This window comes from Larus michahellis, chromosome 2 (assembly GCF_964199755.1).
Source record: "Larus michahellis chromosome 2, bLarMic1.1, whole genome shotgun sequence".
NCBI lineage: Eukaryota > Metazoa > Chordata > Aves > Charadriiformes > Laridae > Larus > Larus michahellis.
Window position 1 is genome coordinate 112,257,915 of NC_133897.1, and position 22,382 is coordinate 112,280,296.

General features: G+C 39.9%; 1 protein-coding gene across 12 annotated transcripts in view; it reads left to right on the forward strand.

Annotated features, from left to right (window-relative positions):
- The window catches only part of MPPE1 (metallophosphoesterase 1), a 32,876-nt gene that overhangs the window by 2,930 nt on the left and 7,564 nt on the right, over window positions 1-22,382 (forward strand). For 2 of the 12 annotated variants that reach the window (XM_074576602.1, XM_074576614.1), the window contains exons 1-5: window positions 8,396-8,526; window positions 10,458-10,548; window positions 20,151-20,535; window positions 21,396-21,504; window positions 21,808-21,911. In XM_074576602.1, the coding sequence (XP_074432703.1) occupies window positions 20,261-20,535; window positions 21,396-21,504; window positions 21,808-21,911 (488 nt within the window). In that variant the 5' untranslated portion in view covers window positions 8,396-8,526; window positions 10,458-10,548; window positions 20,151-20,260. Of the gene's footprint in view, window positions 1-3,108; window positions 3,226-6,560; window positions 6,700-7,903; window positions 8,004-8,395; window positions 8,527-10,457; window positions 10,549-12,514; window positions 12,646-17,144; window positions 17,221-20,150; window positions 20,536-21,395; window positions 21,505-21,807; window positions 21,912-22,382 lie in introns of those variants that run through there. The other 10 variants (XM_074576605.1, XM_074576603.1, XM_074576608.1 and 7 more) reach the window with 10 other exon arrangements.

The window sequence follows — 22,382 nt, forward strand, 5'->3', positions numbered from 1 at the left end:
GTCCCAAATCGTGGCACAGCATTCATCGGTGGGGCTGCTCTGCCGGCCACCTGGAGATCCCTGTTGCAGTCTGCTTGGTCCATGCTTCAAAAAGCAGGGTCGCTCTGAGGGGAAGCTGCTGCAGACGAGATTGGTTTGATTACACCTTTTAATAAGCGTTTAGCTTGCCATTCTCTTCTTCAACAGTAATTGCACGCTGCAGTGATGCAATAAAATCGGTTGTAGTTTTTGCAGAGGGAGGGTGACCTCTCTGGAGCTCATCGGCCATCAATGTGGAATCTGCAGGTGTCTTCCAGTGCAGATCCTTGTCACTTCATGGGTTTGATGGATGTTCCCTTAATAGGGAATTAAGTGGGAGAGCAAGTGTCTAACAGCTTTAATAAAAACAGAGAGGGGAAAAAAAAAAAAAAAAGAAAAGGAAGTAATGTTTTGGAATTATTAGCCTGAGTGCAAAAGAGCATTTCCTCAGCATGACAAGCCAGAGGCTTGCTGCGCTGTTATTAAAGCACTTCAGTGGGAATCCATGCAGATGGTCTTTTTACACAGCATAGGATTATATTGGATTAGTCACATAAAATTTTTGTTTACTGTCTCTAGCCCTTTCCCTGGAGTTTTATCAGTACCTCATGAAGAATGAAGTTTGAGTCTGCCTTTAAGAGGTAACCCAGATGACAAGCTTTTTGTTTGTGCAAACTGCTAAAGTGTTGTAGTTGTTTAGTGCCATGGTCACCTTGCAGTGAGAGATTTTATAGCTGATAATAGAGGATGTTTGGCCCAAATTTTTGTTTTGCCTTTTGAGTGTACAAGAAGGGAAGGTAAATTGCAAGGGGATGCTCTCTCTTCTTGCTGGACTCCCTTGAAGAGCTGTGCTGATCCCACTTCTGCTTCATCAGAGGCAAACAGGAATTACTAATGCTGGCACCGTTTTTCGTAACGCTCACACATGACTCATTACTGACATAACGCTTGATTAGTGCACTATTCTAACTAGTGTATTAGATGTTTCTTGTGTTCCTTTTCTATCATGCAGAGTCATATTCTGACTACTTTTCTTCTCTCTACATCCAGAAGGCCCAGGGATTGCTGCTTGGACACCCTCTGCTTTTTCCCTCCTGCTACAAACTAACCAAAAGGTAGTCTCCAACTTGTGGTGCAGGAGTCTCCCTTCAGGTCTGCCGTGGGGGTTAGTTAACATGACAATCGAGACCTTTGGCTTCAAGGTCTGACAGACAGCTCTACTGGTAAAATGGCATCCTTCAGTGTTTTCTGGAATTTTCAGACTGGCTCTGTCATCCTGGGAAATTTTCCCTTCCAGGAGGTATGGCTGCGAGAGCTTTCCTGGGGTGCAAGTGCCTTTCATTCTCCACTGAGAGATATTTGTCTTCTCTGGAGGCAGTTCTGTGGACAAGGTAATACAGTCCCAAGCTGGTACTCTTTTTCCTAGACCATGTCTGTGGGTATAGAATAATATGTGGTAAAGGTCTTTTTCCCTGGCCTTGAAGGGAGAAACGGCAGACTGTATCTGCCACATGCATGCCAGTATTGTTTTTTGAACATTATCCACTGAAAATACTAAAAATACCTCCCCCAAAACAAACTAGTATTATAACCTGATGTTTCTATCACTGAAGGTGATACAGAACTTCTGTCAGTGTGCTGTGGCAGGGAGCCCTGTAGCTTAATTTGTTTTAATAAATATGACTTCTGTTTGGTTTTCTCAGCTTTAAGATTAAATTGATTTCCTCTTACATATTATGAGAAAAGATTTCTTATTTCTAATTCATCTTAAATCCAATCAGATCTTTGTGCTTTTCATCTGATGTGCAGGAAATGTTCACGTTTTGAACTGAATTCTGGCCTTTTGCATTTAGCTGTCCTCTTTGGTTGTGCCAAGGCTTAGGAAAGCCAGACTGCTTCTCCCTGTTTCAGGGAAGGCTCTTGAACACGAATGGAATTATTACTTCTTGGTCCAAGCTCAAAACAAGATGGAGAAAGGGCCTTTTTCCTGTGTTGGCCATTTTGCTTGAGATTGTTCCATGATTATTCCCCTGGCATTTGTCTGTGAGATTGACAGCACTGATTGTGCCAAAGAATGTAAGGGGCAGAAAGACAGTGCGAGCCTTGACATCTTCTGCCCTGAAAGGGACTCGGAAGTTCTTGCTGGCAGAGCTCGTGGATGGTAAGAGAGAGAGATTAATTTGGGACCAGTGAAATTTTTATGTGTTTTTAGAAAGGCATGTAGATTTTCACAGGAGAATTTTCATTTTTGGAAAATCTCATGAGGATAGTAGGTCTCTGAGGGTTGAAAGGACAGATACTGCCCTTTAATCTGCGTGGAAAAAAGGCTATGCTTGGAGTTGTTGTAGGGTTGCATCAAGTAATCCCATGCTCATAGATTAAATAAATTATTTTGGTGCACATGTAGCTGCAAAAAAGTGCTATGGGTCACATTCCTCCCATTTGGCAGTAAGTAGCAGGCTCAGCACCACTGGAATCAATGACATTTTCATTAGTGTGTGCCAGCACACAAATTTGTTCATACCAAGCTGAGTTAGAAACAAAAATGCAAGGAAAAAAATAACATATTTAACAAACCAACTGAATGATAGTGTAGGGAAATGCTTCTGCTGTAATTATTTACAGTGGAAAGTAAGTATCTTAGTGGCATTTCATACAATTACTGTCACAGAGAAGTTTTTAAAAAATCATGTATTGTTAGTATCTCTGGAAGATGAACATGTTTCTTAATCAAGTACACAAAAGTCTTTTATCATTTGCATAAACTGTGTTTGTTTATACATGCAGGCTAGCATTATCTTTCAATTTTTGGCTGCTTCAAAATCTGATGTCCATCTGATGGCCTTGGGCCATTTTTACAGATCTATTGCATATCTTTAATTTGGAAGAATGGATGCTCATTTCAAAGTGGAGCCACTCAAAAACAATGACCACTTTTGAAAATGTTTGATCATAATTTGCATGATAAAACCTACAAGAACTTCAGCTGAAGCTTTTTCCAAGACTTTGAAGATACAAGTAGGAGGTTTTTTGGTGCCATTTGGATCAGCACTTGTTTGATAAAATCTGAATCTTACACAAACTCTTTGCAGGTCTAGCTGCATATTTGGGAAACCTGGCTGTTGTCTGCTTCCTCCATCTATCTTCAATTCCTGTGCCAGCCATGGAAAAGCAGGACAGAGGGAGGCTGTGCGGCTCAGTTTCTAGGTCAGAAATCAGTAATTCTTGTTTCTCTTTTATCTCTGTTGGCTCATTTCCCATCCTTTCTGTGTGTCGTTTTCCAGTCTGTAGAATAGAGAAGATGTTCTACTGGTAACAATTTTTGAGTTCTGAAAATATTTGGGTCTTAAAAACTATGAATTTGCTGCATCGTTGTTAAGTCCTGGGTAAGCAGGTAAGACCAGCAGTGTGTCCAGAACTAGTTGTTGGGTTTGTAGAAGAGCTAGGGAAACAGGGTCTATAGATTTCATATCTGAGAATGACCCGAGACATATGGTTGGCTTGTTTTCTCTCCTACTTCTGACCTGTCTAGGTTGTTTTCTGAGTGCTGCCCAGTGCTGCTTTTCCCATGCCCGCTCTAGTTTATACACAAGTCTTGAATTAATCCATCTGTGCTTCCTCCTCTTTTTGTTTTGCTCCACACATAGTATTTAAAAAAAACAAAACAAAACAAAATCAAACACCTGGGTACCATAGGAATGTCAGTCCTAGCAAGCCTTGCACATTGTTTATAAAATACTATTCCTTGATATTCAAGTGGCCTTGCCGTGTATGGTATTAAGCAGTTATGACTATGCCTGACATTCCCGATATTGAGGGAAAAAAATTGTTAACCATTGACAGTGAGATAACTGGTATGTAGGGTATACTGGATTCCACTGTGCTGATCCTTCTCCACCACGCGGTCTTATACTACAGCTTCCCTTTGTCACTTGGATAATTATTTCTGAAGTAGTAATTTTACGAAGTTTTGCAAAATATTGGAATTATGATTATATCAGAGTGTGTTCTCTTCTAAATTAATAAAGTAGAATTATTGAAATGTTGGCCTAACAGGGGCTTTAAAATGATCCTTTTGTCTACTTGCTGTATGCCAGTATGCTGTACATGTTAGATATACCTGTATCCAAAGTCATGCCTGAGAGGTTGTTTCTCTGATGCATTTGTTAAAACCTCTAGTGTGGGAGAACTATGTGTATTTTTCTTCTTTGATATTAAGAAAATTTTCCCTGTCATCCAACTGAAATAATCTCTATTGGAAAGTAACTTTATTTATGCTCATCTTCCTTTAGAGGACACGGGAAACAATTATTATCATCCTTTACAATAACAAAAGATAAAGTCAGTTAAAATGATTCTTGGCAGTCTCTGTTTTTTGGAGTAAACGAATGCAGTTATTTCAGCCCTTCCTGATATGCTGTATTTTCTTCCAAATGTAATTTTTACTCCTGTTTTCTAGACTCCTTAGGACATCACCTGAGATCTTGTTTGTGCTGGATAAAACAGAATAGAACTGAGTAATTGCATCTCAGGATATTGCTACTCCGTCTGGAAACGGGAATTCCCTTTTTCTGCAGTACCATTGTGTTGCTGGCTGGTATTATACTTCCCAATTTTTTTTTTAAATTTTTTTTACTGCTGTTGTAGCCAGTTACATCCAGGTGTATTTTTATCAAGAAGTGACTTCCTGGTTTTCATACTATGAACTGTCAGTTGCTAATTTATTCAATGTTAGTTGCTGATTAAAGTAGCAGTTTTGTTGCCAGGCTATTTAGAGACAAGGTGACTCGTCACGGGCCCCAAGAATTAGCAGTGTCGTGGGCCTGCTTCTGCAGTTATGGAACCAATGCAGAAATCTTCACAGACAGAGAGGATTTCTGGCAGCAGTTAACAGCATGGGGACATTGTTCCCTCCCATGCACTCTTGCATTGTTAACAGCCTCACAGCTTGGATCTTGTGTATATCCAGCTCAGCAAAGAGCACAGACCTCTGTGCAAAGTGCACGGAGTTGGCCAGATGAGTGACAGGCTGATGCAAGTTGATGGCGGAGGAAGAGAGATGCTGGGGATAGAGGTGCCCTGGAGATAGAGGTGCATGCCAGCTCCCTTAATCTGATGACGTTTACAGTTCCCACTTGCAGCCTAATGTGACCAAAGTGTCTTGTACCATTAGGTAAATTGTAGGCCCACAGCAGGCAGTAGTGAGCTGCTGTCACGTCCCCCATCTCTTCCCAGGCGTGAATGGTTCCTAGAAAAAAGGGCCAGACTCTGCAATCAGGTGGGCTACACAGTCAAGATGGAGGTCAGGTGGCATCTGGCAACATTTTACACCAAAAAGAACCCCATGGCAACATACAATGGACTGTAAGTAACAAGAGAGGCAACATTTTCTACAAAGACAGGAGATGCAGAGAGCAAAAGAAGGCTTAGATTTGAGACTTACAGAATAAGGGAGAAACAAGAAAGGTTTTGAACTGCCAGTAACAAAGGCTATTGAGACCAGCAGGCAATAATCACTGCTTTGGGTCAGTCTTGTTGTGATGGGTGATCTTCTTGTGACTGGTGAGTCCCTTCTGTTGATGTTATGTGTAAGGTACAGTCCGTCACAAGGGTGGAACATACAGGCTTTTGTCCTGCCTGTATGCTCTCTAGCCTGGTCTGCCAAGAATACCTGCGAAATACAAAAACCAAATGCAAACCCCAGCAAATAGTAGTAATACAAATACACAACAAACACTAAGGATAAAACCCTCCCACATTGGGTAGCAGCTATACCAGGTGTGATGTTATCTGCTGCCTTGATGGATGTTGTTGAAGAGCCTGCACCGTGGCTTCTGTTGTGATGGGGGTGGGAGATGCCAAGCACGCTTTTGTAGAGATACATAACTTGGTGGGCGTTGACGTACAGATGTGTCCATGCAGATCTGTAATCACCAGTATTCTCAATCCCACACCCTCGGTATCTGTTAGCCACAGAAAATAAAATTGCGAATAAAACTAATGACAATTTAAAAGAGATGTGCCGAGACTGGCTGGTTTTACACTGGCTCCAGAGGCTGAGGTTCATAGCCACGGTAAAGCTGATTCCGGAGCCCCCCCCACCGCTGGATCAGGAGTCCCGCTGTCACCCTGGGGCGCAGGCCGGCTGGGAGATCTCTGCTTCAGGGGAAGTCAAACGCTCCGGGCGAGCTCCGGCGCCAGCCTTTCCCCGCTGCGGGGCGGCTGCTGCGCCGCGTCCCGCCTGCCTCGCACCTCGTCCGTGCCGCCCCGAGCGGAGGGAGGAGGCCTGTCCGGCGGGGGCCGCCGCCGCCGCCTCCCCGCTCCCGCAGGCCCCGGTGGAGCGGCCGGCGCACCGCTTGCTCCCGTTTCCCTGGCAACGGCGGGGGGGGTGGGGGGAGGTGTGTAGTCAGGGCCCTTTTCGGTGTGCGGTCGCTCGCATGTGACGTCCACTGCTCGGAGCCTATCCGGATGGGCTTTGGCGGCTAAGGCGCCTGCTTAAGAGCCGTGAGGCGGGCGGTGGTGACAGGCAGTGAGCAGGCCAGCTAGGCGGGGCCCTTCCACGGCGGGGTCCCCCCGGGGCGGCGGGTGCGTTTGAAAGGGGGCAAGCGGGCCCCGTCTCTTCCAGAGGCGTCCTGGGGCCTCGCCGCCATGGCCCTGCCTGCCCTCCATAGGTGCCTCCAAGTGAGTGCGGCCCCCGTCCGGGGCGCGTCCCGGTGCTCGGGAGTCCCGCGGAAGGCCCTTCCGGCTCGGCCTGGAGAGAGCGCCCACGACCACTCGGGCACGGCGGCCCTTGGCTCGGCCGGGTTCGCCTTTACCGTCGGGGGCAGAGCTCACGCTTACAACAGCTTACGGTTTCTCGTTGCTAGCCTTCCTTCTGTCCACCGAGTATCGGTCGGCAGCATCAGCTGTACTTAGTACCTTGTAGGTTAGGGCAGAAGCTGGAGAGGGGCTTTTCACAAGGGCATGTAGTGATAGGATGAGGCGTAATGGCTTCAAACTGGAAGAGGGGAGATTTAGATTAGATATTAGGAAGAAATTCTTCACTCTGAGGGTGGTGAGGCACTGGAACAGGTTGCCCAGGGAAGTTGTGGATGCCCCATCCCTGGAAGTGTTCAAGGCCGGGCTGGATGGGGCTTTGGGCAACCTGGTCTAGTGGGAGGTGTCCCTGCCCGTGGCGGGGGGGTGGAACTCGATGATCTTTAAGGTCCCTTCCAACCTAAACCGTCCTTTGATTCTAATATATTTAGTTGCATTTGGGTTGTAGATGAAGTGATAGGTGTGATTGTGTACTGCTGGGTGAGGTTCAGCAAATGTGTGTGCAAGAAATTCTGCTACTGTGGCTGTAGTTTAGCCTTGCAACTTCGGTGCAGTTAAAACAGAAATAAATACGAGTTTAGTTGCAGAGCTGATGTTTAGAAGTATAACTGAAAGTTTTTATGTTGTGTTCCTGTATTTTTTTTTAAACAAAACCAGTTTGCCATATTATTCACTAATTATTTATGAAGTTACATTATGAGCTTTTAATGTGTATGTGTTTTAGTCAATTCTTCATAAAGTTTGAAGCCAATTATTTTTCCTGCTGTTTTCCTTTATGTATTTAAATGTAGTAAAACTTTTGAGAGAGAATCTTAATCTGAAATATCAGCTCAATTAATACTTGATTTTTCTTTTTTAATTGTCTTCCTTTTCAGCTCAGTGATGAAAATGAACAGTTAGTCAAGAAGTTGAAAAAACTGCATATAAAAAATAAGGAGCTAGAAAAGAATCTGGGTCAGATCCAAGAAAAACTGCATCTGCAGCAGTTAATGCATGACTATGTCACAAGCAGAGAGTAAGAATTGTCAAGCGTTACTTTTTGTATCAAAAGAAGTGCAGTATTTCAGGACTTGTACCTTGTTACTCTTCACATGAACTAGACCTTATGTGTTCTGCATATTTTGAGGGACTGCCTGTGAACAGGATGGTGGGGACGGAGAATGCTGGAGGTGTGTAAAGGAACAAAGGATGGCTGGGGCAACTTGGACAAAATTCATTGTTGAAGTAACCCAAACAATTTAAATATTAATAAGTAATACCCCTGCTTAGCCAACATGCTGTCTCTCTCTAACTGCAAAGTGTTTTAGACTATTTTGCCCACAAACAGTAGTAACATGGTTAAATTGCATCAATACCAGTAAAAAAATCTGGAAACGGGGACCCTAGGACCTGAAAAACTATAGCACTAGTGTTTTGAAGAGTGTCCTGCCAGGATTTAAATACCTGTTTGGAAAAAATTTCAGGTTTAAATTTGGTGCGTTTATGAACCTACATAGAAACCTCTATTGTCAATCAAACTGAAAAGTAACAGCCGTTTTCAGTTGCTTTGTTTGATTCAATTGAAATTGTAAAATCTAATTTTATTAAGCTGTTGTGTTTGTTTCAATTAAGTGTTCAAGTTCAAACAGAAACCCATTTATCGTGTAAGGGTGGATACAGCAAGGATCTTAATCTAGAGGGTGACAGTGTCAGGTGAGTTCTTGGAAACTGGTTCTTCACAGAATTAAACATTCTTCTTTGTGGGGTAGAGTATGTTGTTCATGGCTAAGTCAGTTGAATTTTGTTAGCTGTTATGGAAGCTGCTTTCAGCCTTTGAAACAATGGAAAATAATTTTATTTACGTTTAAAAGAAAATACTAAGTCTTAAATTAATCTTGAAAATATCACTAAACAAAGAACAAAATGGATTTCTTTCTCAAATCTTTCACTAAGAAAAATTGAATGAGCTAAGGAGGTTCCATGATGTGTGCGTGCACACGTGATCTTTTTTGTAGATTTTTTTAACATAGAATTATGAAATTTCATTTTCTATTTTGTAGGAGCTTTCTTAGCTCATTTTTATAGCTCAATTTTATATATATATATATATATAAAATTTGTATGCTAATACTGTTTTCAGAGTAGGCAATTCTACTTTTCAGTCATAATTGATTCTAGAAGTGAGCCAATACTTACTCTATTTTGCCAATTAATGCTAGGAATAAACTCTTGTAACTGCATTTTTGATACAAAAGATACATTTTTGTTTTAAGATAATGTATATTGAACCATTTTAATGGCAAGACATGCTATGTTAAAATATTGGTCTATGACTTAATTTTAAAATAAATAGGCTGCTCCATTCTTTCAAAGGTTCCTTTTTGTCCACTTACAGAAATGGGCTGTGGATCTTAAAAAGATAGAGGCAGTACCTACTGCTCTTGATTCAAGCACGCTGTTCTTAATGTTTCCCTTAGGTGTCTGTAGAAGGCCTGTTTTTTTTTTTTTCTTTTTCTTTCTTTTATTTAAAAACACCTTTACAGTCCACCAGACTCTCTTTGCGAACTACGTATGAAAGCTGGGTGTCTAGCTTTGGGCTTGAATTGAGTACCTAATTAGATGCTCATGTTGAAGAAGTCCGAGTTATTCTTTGAATGTTGTGCTGGCCTTGCTTTGTATTAGGTTGCATGTAGATAATCTGACTTAGCTTTTTTTCTAGCATCTATTTGTATGTTATTTTACGGAGCCGTTCTGTACTAGTACTGCTCATCCCGCTTGTGGTGCGCAGTCATGACTTAGTATGAATGCTGGCTGTTATTCGAATTCGTAATAAAAAAAGGAAAAATTTCTGTTCGTGTTCATCAGTTACATTATGGGCCGATACATGTAGACTGAATGCTATGAAATACTGTAGGTAATTAGTTTAGCGGAACTTGTGCAAGATAATATCAAAGGGAATGATAATATTCCAAATCTGTTTATTTTACATTGATCTTACCCACTCACACTCACTTTCTCCTAGACTTCATTCACTCATATCCTCACGCCCACATACTGGGAAGCAATGAGGTGTGTGTGTCCAAGTGACCTGGCTAGGGTTGCTTGGGTGTGACATGGAGAGCTGGGGATGCTGCCTCATGAGTCCTCATCATGGGTTCTTGATTGGTGGCATGAAACTAGTTTCTGGGCAAACTTTTTTATATCCTTTAGGAGTGGTCTTTTGCTATTCTTGTTGTGCTAATGGGGAGAGGAATGATCTATGTGACACGCTGCAAACTCGTTGCCACCCTGCTGTTGCTACTGTATAGGTCTTCCATGAACAAGTTATTTGTACTGAGGTTTAATCAGAGCGCGGCCATGTGGGCTGGACAAAAACAACAGGGTCATCAGTCTGGCTGAGTGAAAGGGATTCTTTGCCATCGATGCAGACCATTCTTTCAATTCTTGCTTTGCTTTTTTTTTTTCTGGTGCTTTCTCTCTATATTGCTGGTCATGCTTCATCTTAAATATTTGTTACAAGTCTCTACAGTACAGCTACAGTCCAAGTGATCTCTATGGGGTATCTGTAATACTTTTATGATAAAGTATGCACATTTTGCTGGCTTTCATATTGTATGGCAACTTATGCATTTTTTCTGTTTTAGACTACTTCAGATGTATAATGAGCTACAGAAACGTTATGTTAAAGAAATCAAAACAAACCAGGAGCAAAGTGAAGAAATTAAAAATCTCACTGTAAGTAGAATTTGTAGGAGATGGTATCAAATAGCCAAACGTAAGCTTTTAGGAAGACTGAAAAGTAATTCTTACATTTGTAATATGAGACCCTGTTTTTCTTTCTATACCCTTTTTTGTTTCCCATGCCATTGAGACAATGGAAAGTAGTCTATAGTTCCCTTTGAAAGTGAACTCTGTCACTGGTATGTCTGTAACTGAAAGCTGTCTCCCCTTTGCTTGCTTTTTTCTTTACTCACCTACCTACCCCTCCTTCCAGCCTCTCTTGCACCAGCCCTGGTATTTTTCTGTATGAGTCATGAGCAGATTTATTTCAGAAATCCAGCAGTAAGCTAACCAAATGAAGGCAAATAGTCTTCTGTCAGGTAGCAAGATCTGTTGGATTGCTGTGCAAAGAAAGTAGAGTTGTAGATGGAGCAAAGGTAGGGTCGTGTGGCCAGGAGTGGTTCAAGAAGCTTCAAGTGGGTATGGTCTCTTTAGGCATTGATCAAGCATTACAGCTTATCAGTCTAATTAGTTTTCTCGTAGAAGTCTGGAATGTGTGCTTCATTTGTTTGTAAATTACTATTCATTATGATTTGGATTATATGTACTTTTTCTTAGCAGTTGGCAATTGCTGACATAAAAGTATGCTTTATTGTGTGGAAAGCTTTAGTATCTTTGTGCGTATACATTTATACTGTCTTGCAAGTGTGTGCTCAGTAACAGGCTTTTTTAAAAACACTTTTAATGTATGCAAAACTTCACTTGCTGTATTTTTTTCTCCTTTCAGACACTTTGGATGAACGTAGTTTTAAGTCAGCAATTGAAAGCTCTAGGTTTGCATTCAGGATATGTTTCCAGTTGTATTCAGTTGAACTGTGTTTGTTCTATGCATTTTAAAAATAAAGTAGTTTCTTGACAGATTAAAATTCATGAGCTAGAGCATAATCTTCAAGAACAGAGGCAGAGAATTCAGCAATTGGAAAGTAAAAAGGTTTCCTGGAAAACTAGTGCTGGTTTTGGAAAAAGAAGTCGAACCCCAGAGGGAGAAGTAACATCTCGCAGGAGCATGTCTAAAAAGAAGGAATCTTGTTGCAGTGAATATTTAGGTAATGGTACAGTTGATTCCTGATGATGTTCCTTCCAGTATGCCCATCACAGAGGATGCATTTCATTTCTGATCCAAAGGCACATTCCAGGTTATTTCTTTTATTTCAACCAGCAGTATCTAAAAGGTTTTTAATTTTTGAAAACCTGTTATGTAAAAATGGCATCTTGTAATCAATGTCCTATCTATGGATCCATCCCTGCGTTTGTGATTAAAAATAAGCGTTGCTGCTTTTCTCTTTTTCTGAAACTGATATGTTGGTGTAATCATGTGTAGGAGTGCATGACTGTATTTAGTACTCTTTATTATTTATTCCTGTAAGTTGTATCTATGCAGATCTCTTAGTGATAACTTTGCTGCTCCGTTCTTTGGTTTTCAGACACTGATACACAAAAGAACCTGTTTTTAGCCTTAAAATATGGGACAAACCCAGACAATACTGGTTTCAGCATATTCTTTCTTATAAATACATCCACAAGTTAAGGTGCAATCCTGTTTCACTTCAGAGCATAAAAAAAAAGAGATTGCAGAGATCATATAATGTAGGCGTAATTTTCAGGAAGTGTGTGCTGTCAGTGAAGGCTAACGTGAACCTCTTGTAAGTCAGAAATAAGGCAATCAGGGCACGCAATGCATGTTTTGTGGATTTTAAAGTAAAATAATTCCACATTCTAAGAATATGGCAGACTCAGATTATCCAGTTGGCAGATCCTGTTATCTTGCATAGTACCTGGGAGCGTGCTGGACTGATTCTTAAGAAATCACTTTATGAAAAAGGTACTTTAAAAAGCTGAACCATAATTTTCTAATATCACAAAACGTGGGCAGCTCTTTAGCTGTAATATGATTCATGTGAGGGGGAGGTTGACTGTGATGGTTGAAGTCTATATTTTTTTTATTTGAATATAGAGCTATTGTTGAAGGAGATTAAAAAGCTGAAGAAAGAAAATGAAAAGCTGTCTACAGAAAGGAGAGCACTAAAAAATGAATTAGCCGGATTAGACAAGGTAATTTATTTTAGGACAAGTATAAGAATAGGTGATTTTTGAAAAACGAACTTTACTGCCTGAACTGAAACTTGTCTTTAGGCTGTACATATGTTGTTATCAAGCAAAATACATCCAAAAAATCAGTTTATAGCATCTGAGAAAGAGATAGAAATGAATGACTCCTTGAAACATTAATGTCCTACTGTACTGCTTGTCTAAAGAAGAAGAATAATGCAATTTTATTTATTTATTTATTTTTACTCAGATCTGGATTTTCTTGTGGATTTTTTTTAATGTTTGGGCAACTTGGTTTCCTTCACGAGAGATTATTTGCCTCAGGTCGTTATGACATTAAAATTGTAACTACTGGTAACAGTCTTAATTCCTTCCAACAGACACTTGCAGAGATAATAAAAATATCTTTTTGAATGATCACTTCTATTGCTTTGTGATGTCTGTGAGAAGAAAGCTGTTTTCTCTTGAACTTAAATGTATCAAAATTACGCCTCTGACAGAACTCTAAGCTTAGGGAGGGCAGAGGGGAGGGCTTTGAAGTTTTCATGATCGATAGGTGAAGAAAGTAAGTGTGAAAATTTGGTAATTCTTGAAATTATGCGAGAAGACAAAGAGTTCTTATCTAGCTATAGACAACTCAGCTTAATGTACTGATCTAAGATTTTTATTTTCAGCAGACAACTTGTTTAAATTGTTTTTTTTTTTTTGCTTATTCTTCAAGTCCTGTGTTGGATATATATATATTTTTTAATCTCTTCTTATCTTGCAATCCTTTCTCCCAAGCTAAATAATATTATGCTAGCTTTCATGACAGGGGTAACAGTAAAATATGGTGATACTTCATTAGATGTGAAACTTGTAGAACATTGAGCCGGGGTGAGTTCTAGATCCCCATGTTGGGGAGTTAGGGACAACTTGTGGCTGAAAGTTTCATCTTTCAGAAGAGAAGTATGTAAATCAAAGGTTATGGCTTTTTATCACTGACCCTTTTTAAAGGTAGTTTTAAGTAACTGTATGTTATTTAAGTTGTACGTAGCTATTAATTAAAAAAAAAAATCATAAGAATAGGCAGGCATAAGAATAGGCAGTATGTCAAATATGGTGGATAGGACTTTCCAAGGTTGGTGAAATTAAATCTTGGGTGATTACACTGTGCTTGCTGTCCTTGTATTTCCCAACAACTTCTGACTTCGCTTACGGAGGATCCGAATTGCTCAATAGGCTTGAGTTGCAGGAGCTGAACAAAACACAGTTCCATTTAAGCTATGGGCTATCGATATTTTTAATAAATTAAGTTTATTTCTATTAATCTGAATTTATGTCCTAGTTGAATTAGGTATATCTAGAACTACTTGCTAAGTTATGCATTCTGGGATAGCATAATTATGAAAGGATCAATATGAAAAAGTGAAACCACGTATGCTGTGACATTAAACAAGTTCAACAGGACTGTTTTTTTAGGGCTTTCTTATTGGATTGTCTCTACGTTCTGTTTAGCCTTACGTATTGCTCTCTTTCATTTCCTCTTTTGTTGTAAACTGCTTTTATCTGAGCCCCTTGAACCTGCTGGATAGTGTTATCCATTTTAGGCTCTGTCAAGTTTAATGTATCATAAATCTTGCCCTTTGGAATATGAAAATCAAACTTTGTAACATAGTGCAGTCATAAGTAACAGATCCTATTCTGAAATAGGACATTCATTAACAAAATGTACTTAATGGAATTTACAAAGCAGGTTAAAGTCTAAAAATATTTTATGTCTTTCCAGGACTAAATATGGTATCCATTTTTCCATCTTAAGTATTGTCTTCTTCAAATACTAACACCGTCCTCCATGGTTTACTCTCCTCATCTCTCTCCTTGCTTTGCCCCTTTTTCGTAATCTTGCAACTTTCAGATCTTCAAGTTAATGGTGTGTTATCTGCTACTGCCTGACTTCAGCATGTACAGCTGTATTTTTGCACAGATGAGTTTGACATTATTCCCTTGTGGTTTTGGACAGTCATTCTGTACCCTTACGATAAATCAACATTTTTTTCTTCTTGTAATTAATCTCTCTTATTATTAGTCTGTATTTCAGGCTCTAGCATATCCTGAATTCTGCTGAATTCTGTGTGTTCAGGGCAAAGTTTTAAATTATTACTTAAGATTATGGTTGATTGCTATATCTTGCTATAGCTGTGTTTGCGTAACTCAACCATATATTAATAAAAACATAGCAAGTGTCTTTGAACTTCGGAACAACTGAAATGCTGACTAGCTCTTATTGAGAATGTTTTAGAAAGAAACTCAAAGGTGAATGTTTTTGGGTTTTTCTAGGATTTTTTTGAAGAGGTAGAAGATCTAAAGCATGCTGTACAGGAGTCTGTGAAACTGAATAATCAGTATGAAAAGTGCTTGAAACAAATAAGTGTAATGTACGGACTTCCTTTTACAGCACATTTGTAACTACTGATAAATTTAATGGCAAGTAGATTTTCCACGTATTTTTTTTTTATACTTACTGCAACATTTAAACCTACCATGACCTATGTAGTACCATATTTTGATAATATTACGGATTCAATAGTATGATCTCAATATGACACGAAATGAAATGCTCTCAAATGCTTTTGTATCTTGTGCCTTTGATTTTTGTTTATATGTTTTTTTTTTAAATAAACTGTGGTCTGTATAACTTCTACTAAGTTTCAAAACCTCTCTTTCACACTTGTAAGATACATTCATTGCAGGAGTGGTTGTGGGTGTTTATGGGAATATGATAAAATCTTTGTATTTTACTTTGAAGAATTTCCCAGTTTCTCCTTTTTTGCAAGCTATATAAAATCAAAGTAGATGTGTAGATTTGGCAGCCTTTATGAATTTTAGCCCTAAGGATGTGCCAGTGCAGACAGAAATTAATTCTATCATTAAATTATTACAAAGGGATTTCTTAAAAGAAAAATGCTAAATCCCTGCTTGTAGAGTTTTTCTGTAATCATAGTAACAGGTTAAAATTTGTGGGTGAAGGAAGGGTTTAGAATTGGAAAGTGTGTATTCAGAAAGATGGGTCAGAGAGTCGTCTTGCAGTATCAAAACAAGAATTTGTCAGAAGCTCCTACTTGACTGAAAAGCGAGGTATTTGAGGAGCTCTGGTACTTGAAGTGCTGAAAGGAAACTGGAGTGGAGAGAGTCACAGTTCACAAGGTAGGAATGTCATGTTGCTTCAGAGAGGGAGCTTGGGATGATAAGAGACAACTCCCAGTTGTAAGCGTACCTTGCAGAAGGGAAATGTGGGATTTGAACCTGCACTTGTTTGTAACTACATTTCACAAAAGTTTAACATAGTTGTACAGATTTACGACTTTCAGATAATACCTTTGTGACATTGGGATGGGAGAACTGAGTGAAAACTTTATCACAAGGTTAGGAATACTAAGCTTGTTTATAACCTAATATAATTTCTTTGGCTTAATAAAAATACTTGCACGCTTGTTAGGGATGGGAGTAGGATTAGGTCTCTTGCGTGCCACTTTGTGTGTTAGGACAGTTTTATGGAGTTGTAAATTAATGAATAAATTGGCCTCAAAGCATATGGGGTGTTCAGAGTTCCATATTCACTAAGTCAAAGAGAGGGTAAAACTCTGGCTATAGACCGTTGTATCAGGTTTCCCTTGTTTCATTCTTGGCTCACTTGTGAATTAAAGCTGGGTAATGTTCTGAACAGAGATGGAAGAGTGATGCAACTTTGTGTTGCCAGTAAACTTGATGGATGAAAACAGGACAAATAGCATGCAAGGTGGAAGTATTTTAAGTGCAAAAATGTATCTAATATTAGTTAGTAAGCAAAATAAACATTAGTGCTGGAGAAGGAAAGCATCAAACTTTTTTGAGTGCTAGTCACTTGAGCATTTCTTTTTCCAGTTTTGTGGTATAAAGTTACACTTTTAGCATGCTTAAACTTTGGTGACATTATTAAATGAATCAGTAATTGTCCCCGTCCATGGGCTGATTAAGTGTGCAAAATGGTTCTTAAAACATGTAGGTGAGGAAAAGTTCAAGGTTATTTCTTGCCTTCCTAAAGAACATCTACATTGACTGAATACAAAATTGTCATGACTAGCAGAGTTTTGCTGTTTGCCAGCTACTGAAGGTCATAGTTTTTCACTATAGAGTGCGTTCCCTGCCCAAACAATTGAAAATAATTAATATGGTGAAAATATTGATCTGACCTTTATGATGAGCTTTTAAAAATCAATTTTGCATCAGGCCACTCCTATTTATTTAGAACAAGAAACTGTGAGAGATCTTTCAGCCTTATAACTGAGATCCTCAAGTTTTAGTATGAAGCCAGATTCTAGTCTAATCTTAATAACCCACCACGCAGGGAGGAGTATTGTACAATGTATTGTACAGCGACATGTTGAACCACAGCTCCATCTTGCAGCCTGTGTGCGGTCTGACAGCCTTATTTTTGACCTCCGCATCACGTGCAGGAGGATTGCTTGGTTTTGCATGGCTCTCCGAGCGTCCTCGGGTACCCGTATGTGAGGTTCGGACTACTACTAAGTGAGCCTGGTTTCTGCATAAACCGCTTTGGTGCGCGGAGATGTGCAGCCACAGTTGGGATGTGAGCAGCCATGGGCTGGCAGGGGGGGAGCGAGTTGGGCAGGGATTTCTGACGGCCAGTAGTCGGAGTTTTCTTTCAGCTCATTCTCCATCACTGATTTTCTATGATTTCCTTCTTTTTTTTCCTTTCCTCTTCTCTTTTTCTTTTACTATCAGGAAAGCTGGAAATGTAGGGTGCAGATGGGAGACCTCTGGCATCTTCCACATCTGCAGTACAACTCCCAAAATAGTAACAGCTAGCAGCAGAAATGCCGGGACAGGGAATCTGTGTAGAAATGACCGGCTCTGTGGTTTTGATTGTATAAGTTGCTGCTTGTGACTTTTGAAAATGGCAGTTTTGCCTAGTTTTTCTTTTCTAGTAATTGCAGGTTTTGAGGTTTGTGGGTTTTGGGTTTGGTTTTTTTTTTTTTTGCATTTGATGGGAACATTTTACTTCTGAAGATCTTTTTTTTTTTTTTTTTTTTCACTGATCTGTAACACTGTTTTTTTTTTTCTGCTGCAGCTCTGTAGCTGTTCAGACAGCTTCCAAAGAAATTTGATGTGTGAAACATAATCTAATGAAAAGCTTCTAGAAAATGCATAGATATTGATAGCAAAATGACGGGCTTTATTTGTTTTAAGCTTTGTGTAGGCTGTGAATAAGAAGAGTCATAGATTTTTTTGGATTTATATTATTTCTTTGGCATGCCTGATGCAAGTTAAACAACTTACTGGCATTTTCTGTTCAAATCGTACTATTTTCCTTGGAAGAGGAGGCTGTCTAGGACTACCGAGCCTACTTCCAAATTGTGGGGTAGGTGCAGTTTGTGCAGGATAAGGCCATATGAATTTGTGTGCTTACAGTTCAGAACTTGCCTGTCTTTTGTCCTTGTTGCTATGTCTGTTGAACAGACACTTCTGCTTTAATCTTGCCTTGTTGTGAGCTGCGTGAACAAGATCTTGTTGATTTTTATTGCTAGTTAAGGTGCAGATGAGATTAATATTAAACAAGGTAATCACCCTTTCTGTGTAGTTCTGTATTGTGAAATTGTGACGTCTGGCCAGTGGCCTTCTGCTAAACTAAGTTTAGATAGCACTGAATTGCATGCAATTAAGTATTAGTCATGTCAGCATTAAATAATGTATATTAGAAATCTTACATGATGCAGACGAATGATTCTTTGTCTTGACTAACTGCTTTGTAGTGGTGATACGGGAAGCTCGTGTTTGAAAATAAGTGGCTTAATAGCCGCTCTTATTGTCAAATAGAGGTTTTGATTGGGAAAATAAGATAATAATCACATGTCCGTTTTTGATTTCCATGAGACGTCAGCCAAATGGGCTAGGGCATAGGGCAGTAAAGCAATTTTAAGATTTGTTCTGTGTTCTGCATGTAACTGAGACCAAGATTTTAGAAAAGATCCACACTCGTGTGGTTCTCTAATTTTGTCCTAGCGTTCCTAATATTTAGGGTCTAAATATATTAAAGTGCTAGTATTCACAGTTCTAATCAGATTTAGCCAGTGCACGTGAACATTGGGTACTAATCACTGTCCAAGTACTGTGTTCTGTAGTTGCTAACATCCTGGATCTTAGTCCTATCTCTGAATTTTTCTATTGTAGAAAGCAAAACTGCAGTCCCATTCTTGGGCAGGGACAAGATTTTTCGTGGTGGATTTCTTTAGTTAGAAGTTTGTTCATGAGCACGTGAAGTAACATCTTTAGAGCTCTCCTGAAGTCCCTTTGACTGTGACCATGCTCCACTGTTTACCTTTAAAAAGTGGGTCTTTCAGAGGTGCGGTGCTCTTTGGACCGGAACCCTGAGAGGTCGTGCGGGGAACCTGAGTGATTTTACTTGACAGTAGGGCTGCTGTCTCTGTCCTTTCAGCTGGCAAACATGTTTCTTGTGGGCACTTACACCGGAAAAGTGTTTCTGCAGAAGTAACAGAACTGTGAAGTGTGGGTATTTCCTCTTTACACCAGGAATAATGAGTTTCTTTTAAATGCCTGTAAACAAGTGAAACAATCAATGAACCCTGTTACAATTGTGGCTTGTCAGAGTGAAGGCATTTGTTTTGGGTTAGCATTTAAAATGGCATAAAATAGAATTGTAGTTTCAAAAGGGGTAAGTTCCCTGTTTGGGTTACAAACTGTCCAAGGTGGAAGAAATCAGTAAATAGGGCAAGTTTACCAGTTTAGGCTTGTTTTCCCACATTTCTCTTCGCCTGTAGCATAGCTTCTGTTTCTGAGGCTTAGATGTTTCTCCGTTTCCCCTTCTTAGAAATGAAGCAGCGCTGGCTAACTAGTCATGTATTTGTGCCTCTGTTCCTGGAAAGCTCCGGGAAACTTGTTTTAGGATAGTAAATTGCTTTTGGTTCTCGGACATTATTACAATGAGCCATATTAAAGGTGCTAATTGTGCTGGTTTGGTGTAGTCATGTTATGTGACTTGTGCCAGAAAGTGGTTGCACATGGCATTGCAGCGGCCGGGTTGCTATGGATCCTAGTGGAATTCCCTTCTATTTCTCTCATTTATTTATTTTTTTGCTGCTGTTCAAGCTGAGCTCTGTCTTTATGTATCTTTGACCCCTACTCACAGTGTTTCCACTGTATAGTTTTAAAAAAAAAAAAAAAAGCATTATGCAGCAAGGTTTCAGCTGGCTTTAAACTATTGCCTTGGTCCTGGTAGGACAGTGCTGTTCTAGGCTCAGCAGCGTGGCCGCCTGCGTGCGTTGTACACGTGTATCCAAAGGAAAAGACCGACTTTGCTTTTTAGGTCAATTACATGTTTACAAACCTTTCAGGGTGACAAGAAGCTAATGCTGTAGGCCTTAAGCTTTCGCAGCTACCTGTGAAAAGATGGTAGCTTTTCACAGAGAATGCTGGTTTAATTAATATTTTATTTTGTATTTTCTCCACAGTGATTTTGTAGCGATATGAAGCCCAGCGTGGTCCTTTGATTAGCCCCTACTGCTCTCACCCGAGAGAGAAGAACCGAGCCACTGGGAAGGAGTCTTACGCTGGTACCGCAATGCGGAGCTCTAGCTCGACCGCTGTGAAGAGTCTTCCTTTGAAGAGGCGGCTGTATTTCCTGCTGAAACTTGTGTGCTTTGTTGTCTCGGTGTTAATATTTTGTGAATTTTTAATTTATTATGTGGTGATTTTTCAATGTCGATGGCCAGAAGTGAAAGGTGGAGCTCATGTGGATAAAAAAGAGACTTCAACTTCAGTCCTAAAGGCCATGATTTTAGCTGATACTCACCTACTTGGTGAAATCAAGGGGCATTGGCTGGATAAGCTAAGAAGGTAATAATTAATTTATTTGAATAATCTCTATCCTGGTTTTAGACTTTTTAATAGTAGTTAATGGGATGGATGTTTAAAACCAATGTTGTGGTACTTGTAAGAAGCGCGCGTGCTGCCTCCGACTTGCCAGTCTGGCTCTGCGCTGGATAGTAAACCAGTATCGAAAGGTTAATGAGTGGGACTTAATGAGGCAGTGCAGTCTTGAACGTTCAGTTAGGATGTGGGTGTAGGTACTTGAGCATTTTAGATGGATTAGATAGTCTTTTCCAATGGGTAACTGTTTTACAGGATGCCTTAAAAATGAGCCGGTTAACTTGGCTCATTAGTTAATACCTTTAATTGCAGAGGTAAGGAAGTTGATAGAAGTTTGTCTCTGTAGTAGAAGAATCGGCAGCAAGATCACATTTAAAAACGAAGTTAATCCAATCCTATGGCTGCTGCACGAAGCCACGTTGTTTCTGTTAGTCCCCTGAAAAAGCAGAATGCTGAAAGAAAGTATTAATTCTACCATGACGGGAACACTATAAACTTTTGGTGAAGAAACAATAGCATAGTAAAACGTGCAATAACTCACTGTTCTAATTAATTGCCATTTAATGGAATTGTAATGAATAAAAATAAACAAATTGGTATTGCTTCTTGCGTGAGTTGGTCATGATTGTATTGTGGTGGAATCGCCCACCAGGTAAGATGCACCTACTGTACTTAAATCTGATTTCGAAGTATTTAATGTGAATTTCATATTAGCGCTTTCAGTGTGTTGGAGCCATCTTCCCGTTCCTGCCAGGTTGTGTCTGTGTATTCAGAGGTGAGGATCCAGAAGTTAGGCAGTGATCACTGGATATGTGTTTTCCTTTCAGGGAATGGCAAATGGAGAGATCTTTCCAAACTGCCTTATGGTTGCTGCAGCCAGATATTGTTTTTATTCTGGGAGATGTCTTTGATGAAGGAAAATGGAGCTTACCTCAGGTATGACATCAGCGGCTCTCTTATTTCAAAAAATGAGGATTACTTGAAGGAAACGGATGGCAGAAGAAAGCAGACTAGGTATGCAAGGCTTTGTTTAATAGTACTGCTGGTAGAAGTTTCTAGTGGTTTAGATATGAGTTGAAGTGGTGTGATTTTCCTTCATTTTTGGTAGTATCTTGGCACTTTTCTTCCTCGTATAAAAGGTAAACATGTCGTTTAGTCTGTTCCACTGTATTATATACTAGCAGTCCCGTTTGATAATGTGCAAGAGCATTAATTTCTCCATTTGTTTTTTTCATGCAGGCTTGGGCAGATGATGTCAGGAGATTTCGGAAAATGTTTAAGCATCCGGTTTCTACTGAGCTAGTGGTTATCGTTGGGAATCACGACATTGGATTTCATTACGAGTAAGTCTTGTCAGTGAAAGGAGCACGCAAGTGCCAAGAATGAAAGGTTGGCACGTATACAGTAACTGGTTTCGTGTCTGAGTGACCTCTTGTGTGTTCATACAGAAAGTTCTTGATCATAACCAAATTAGAAGGGATTGTAATTTAGGGCAAGATCTTACAAGGTACCCATCTGTGCACAATGCACCCTAAGAATACATTTTAGAACAGTTTTCAGGCTATTTTTGTGCTTCTCTGAGCATATGTGAAATTGTTCAGAGCTGTCTTTCTGCGTTGGCGGAGAAGTCTTGAAGCTGCTTTTCCTTGTGTGGGGCCTCTTGTCCGAGCATATTCCCTTTCCCAGTATCTCAGCACAGAAGAGTGTAAGCACCCTCGCTCTGCTGTACTTCTGTGGGATGGCTGTGCTTATGCTGGTGTGACTGGGACGGAGTACACTGTGGGAGTCGCAGCATTCCCACGAGTTTGCTGAAT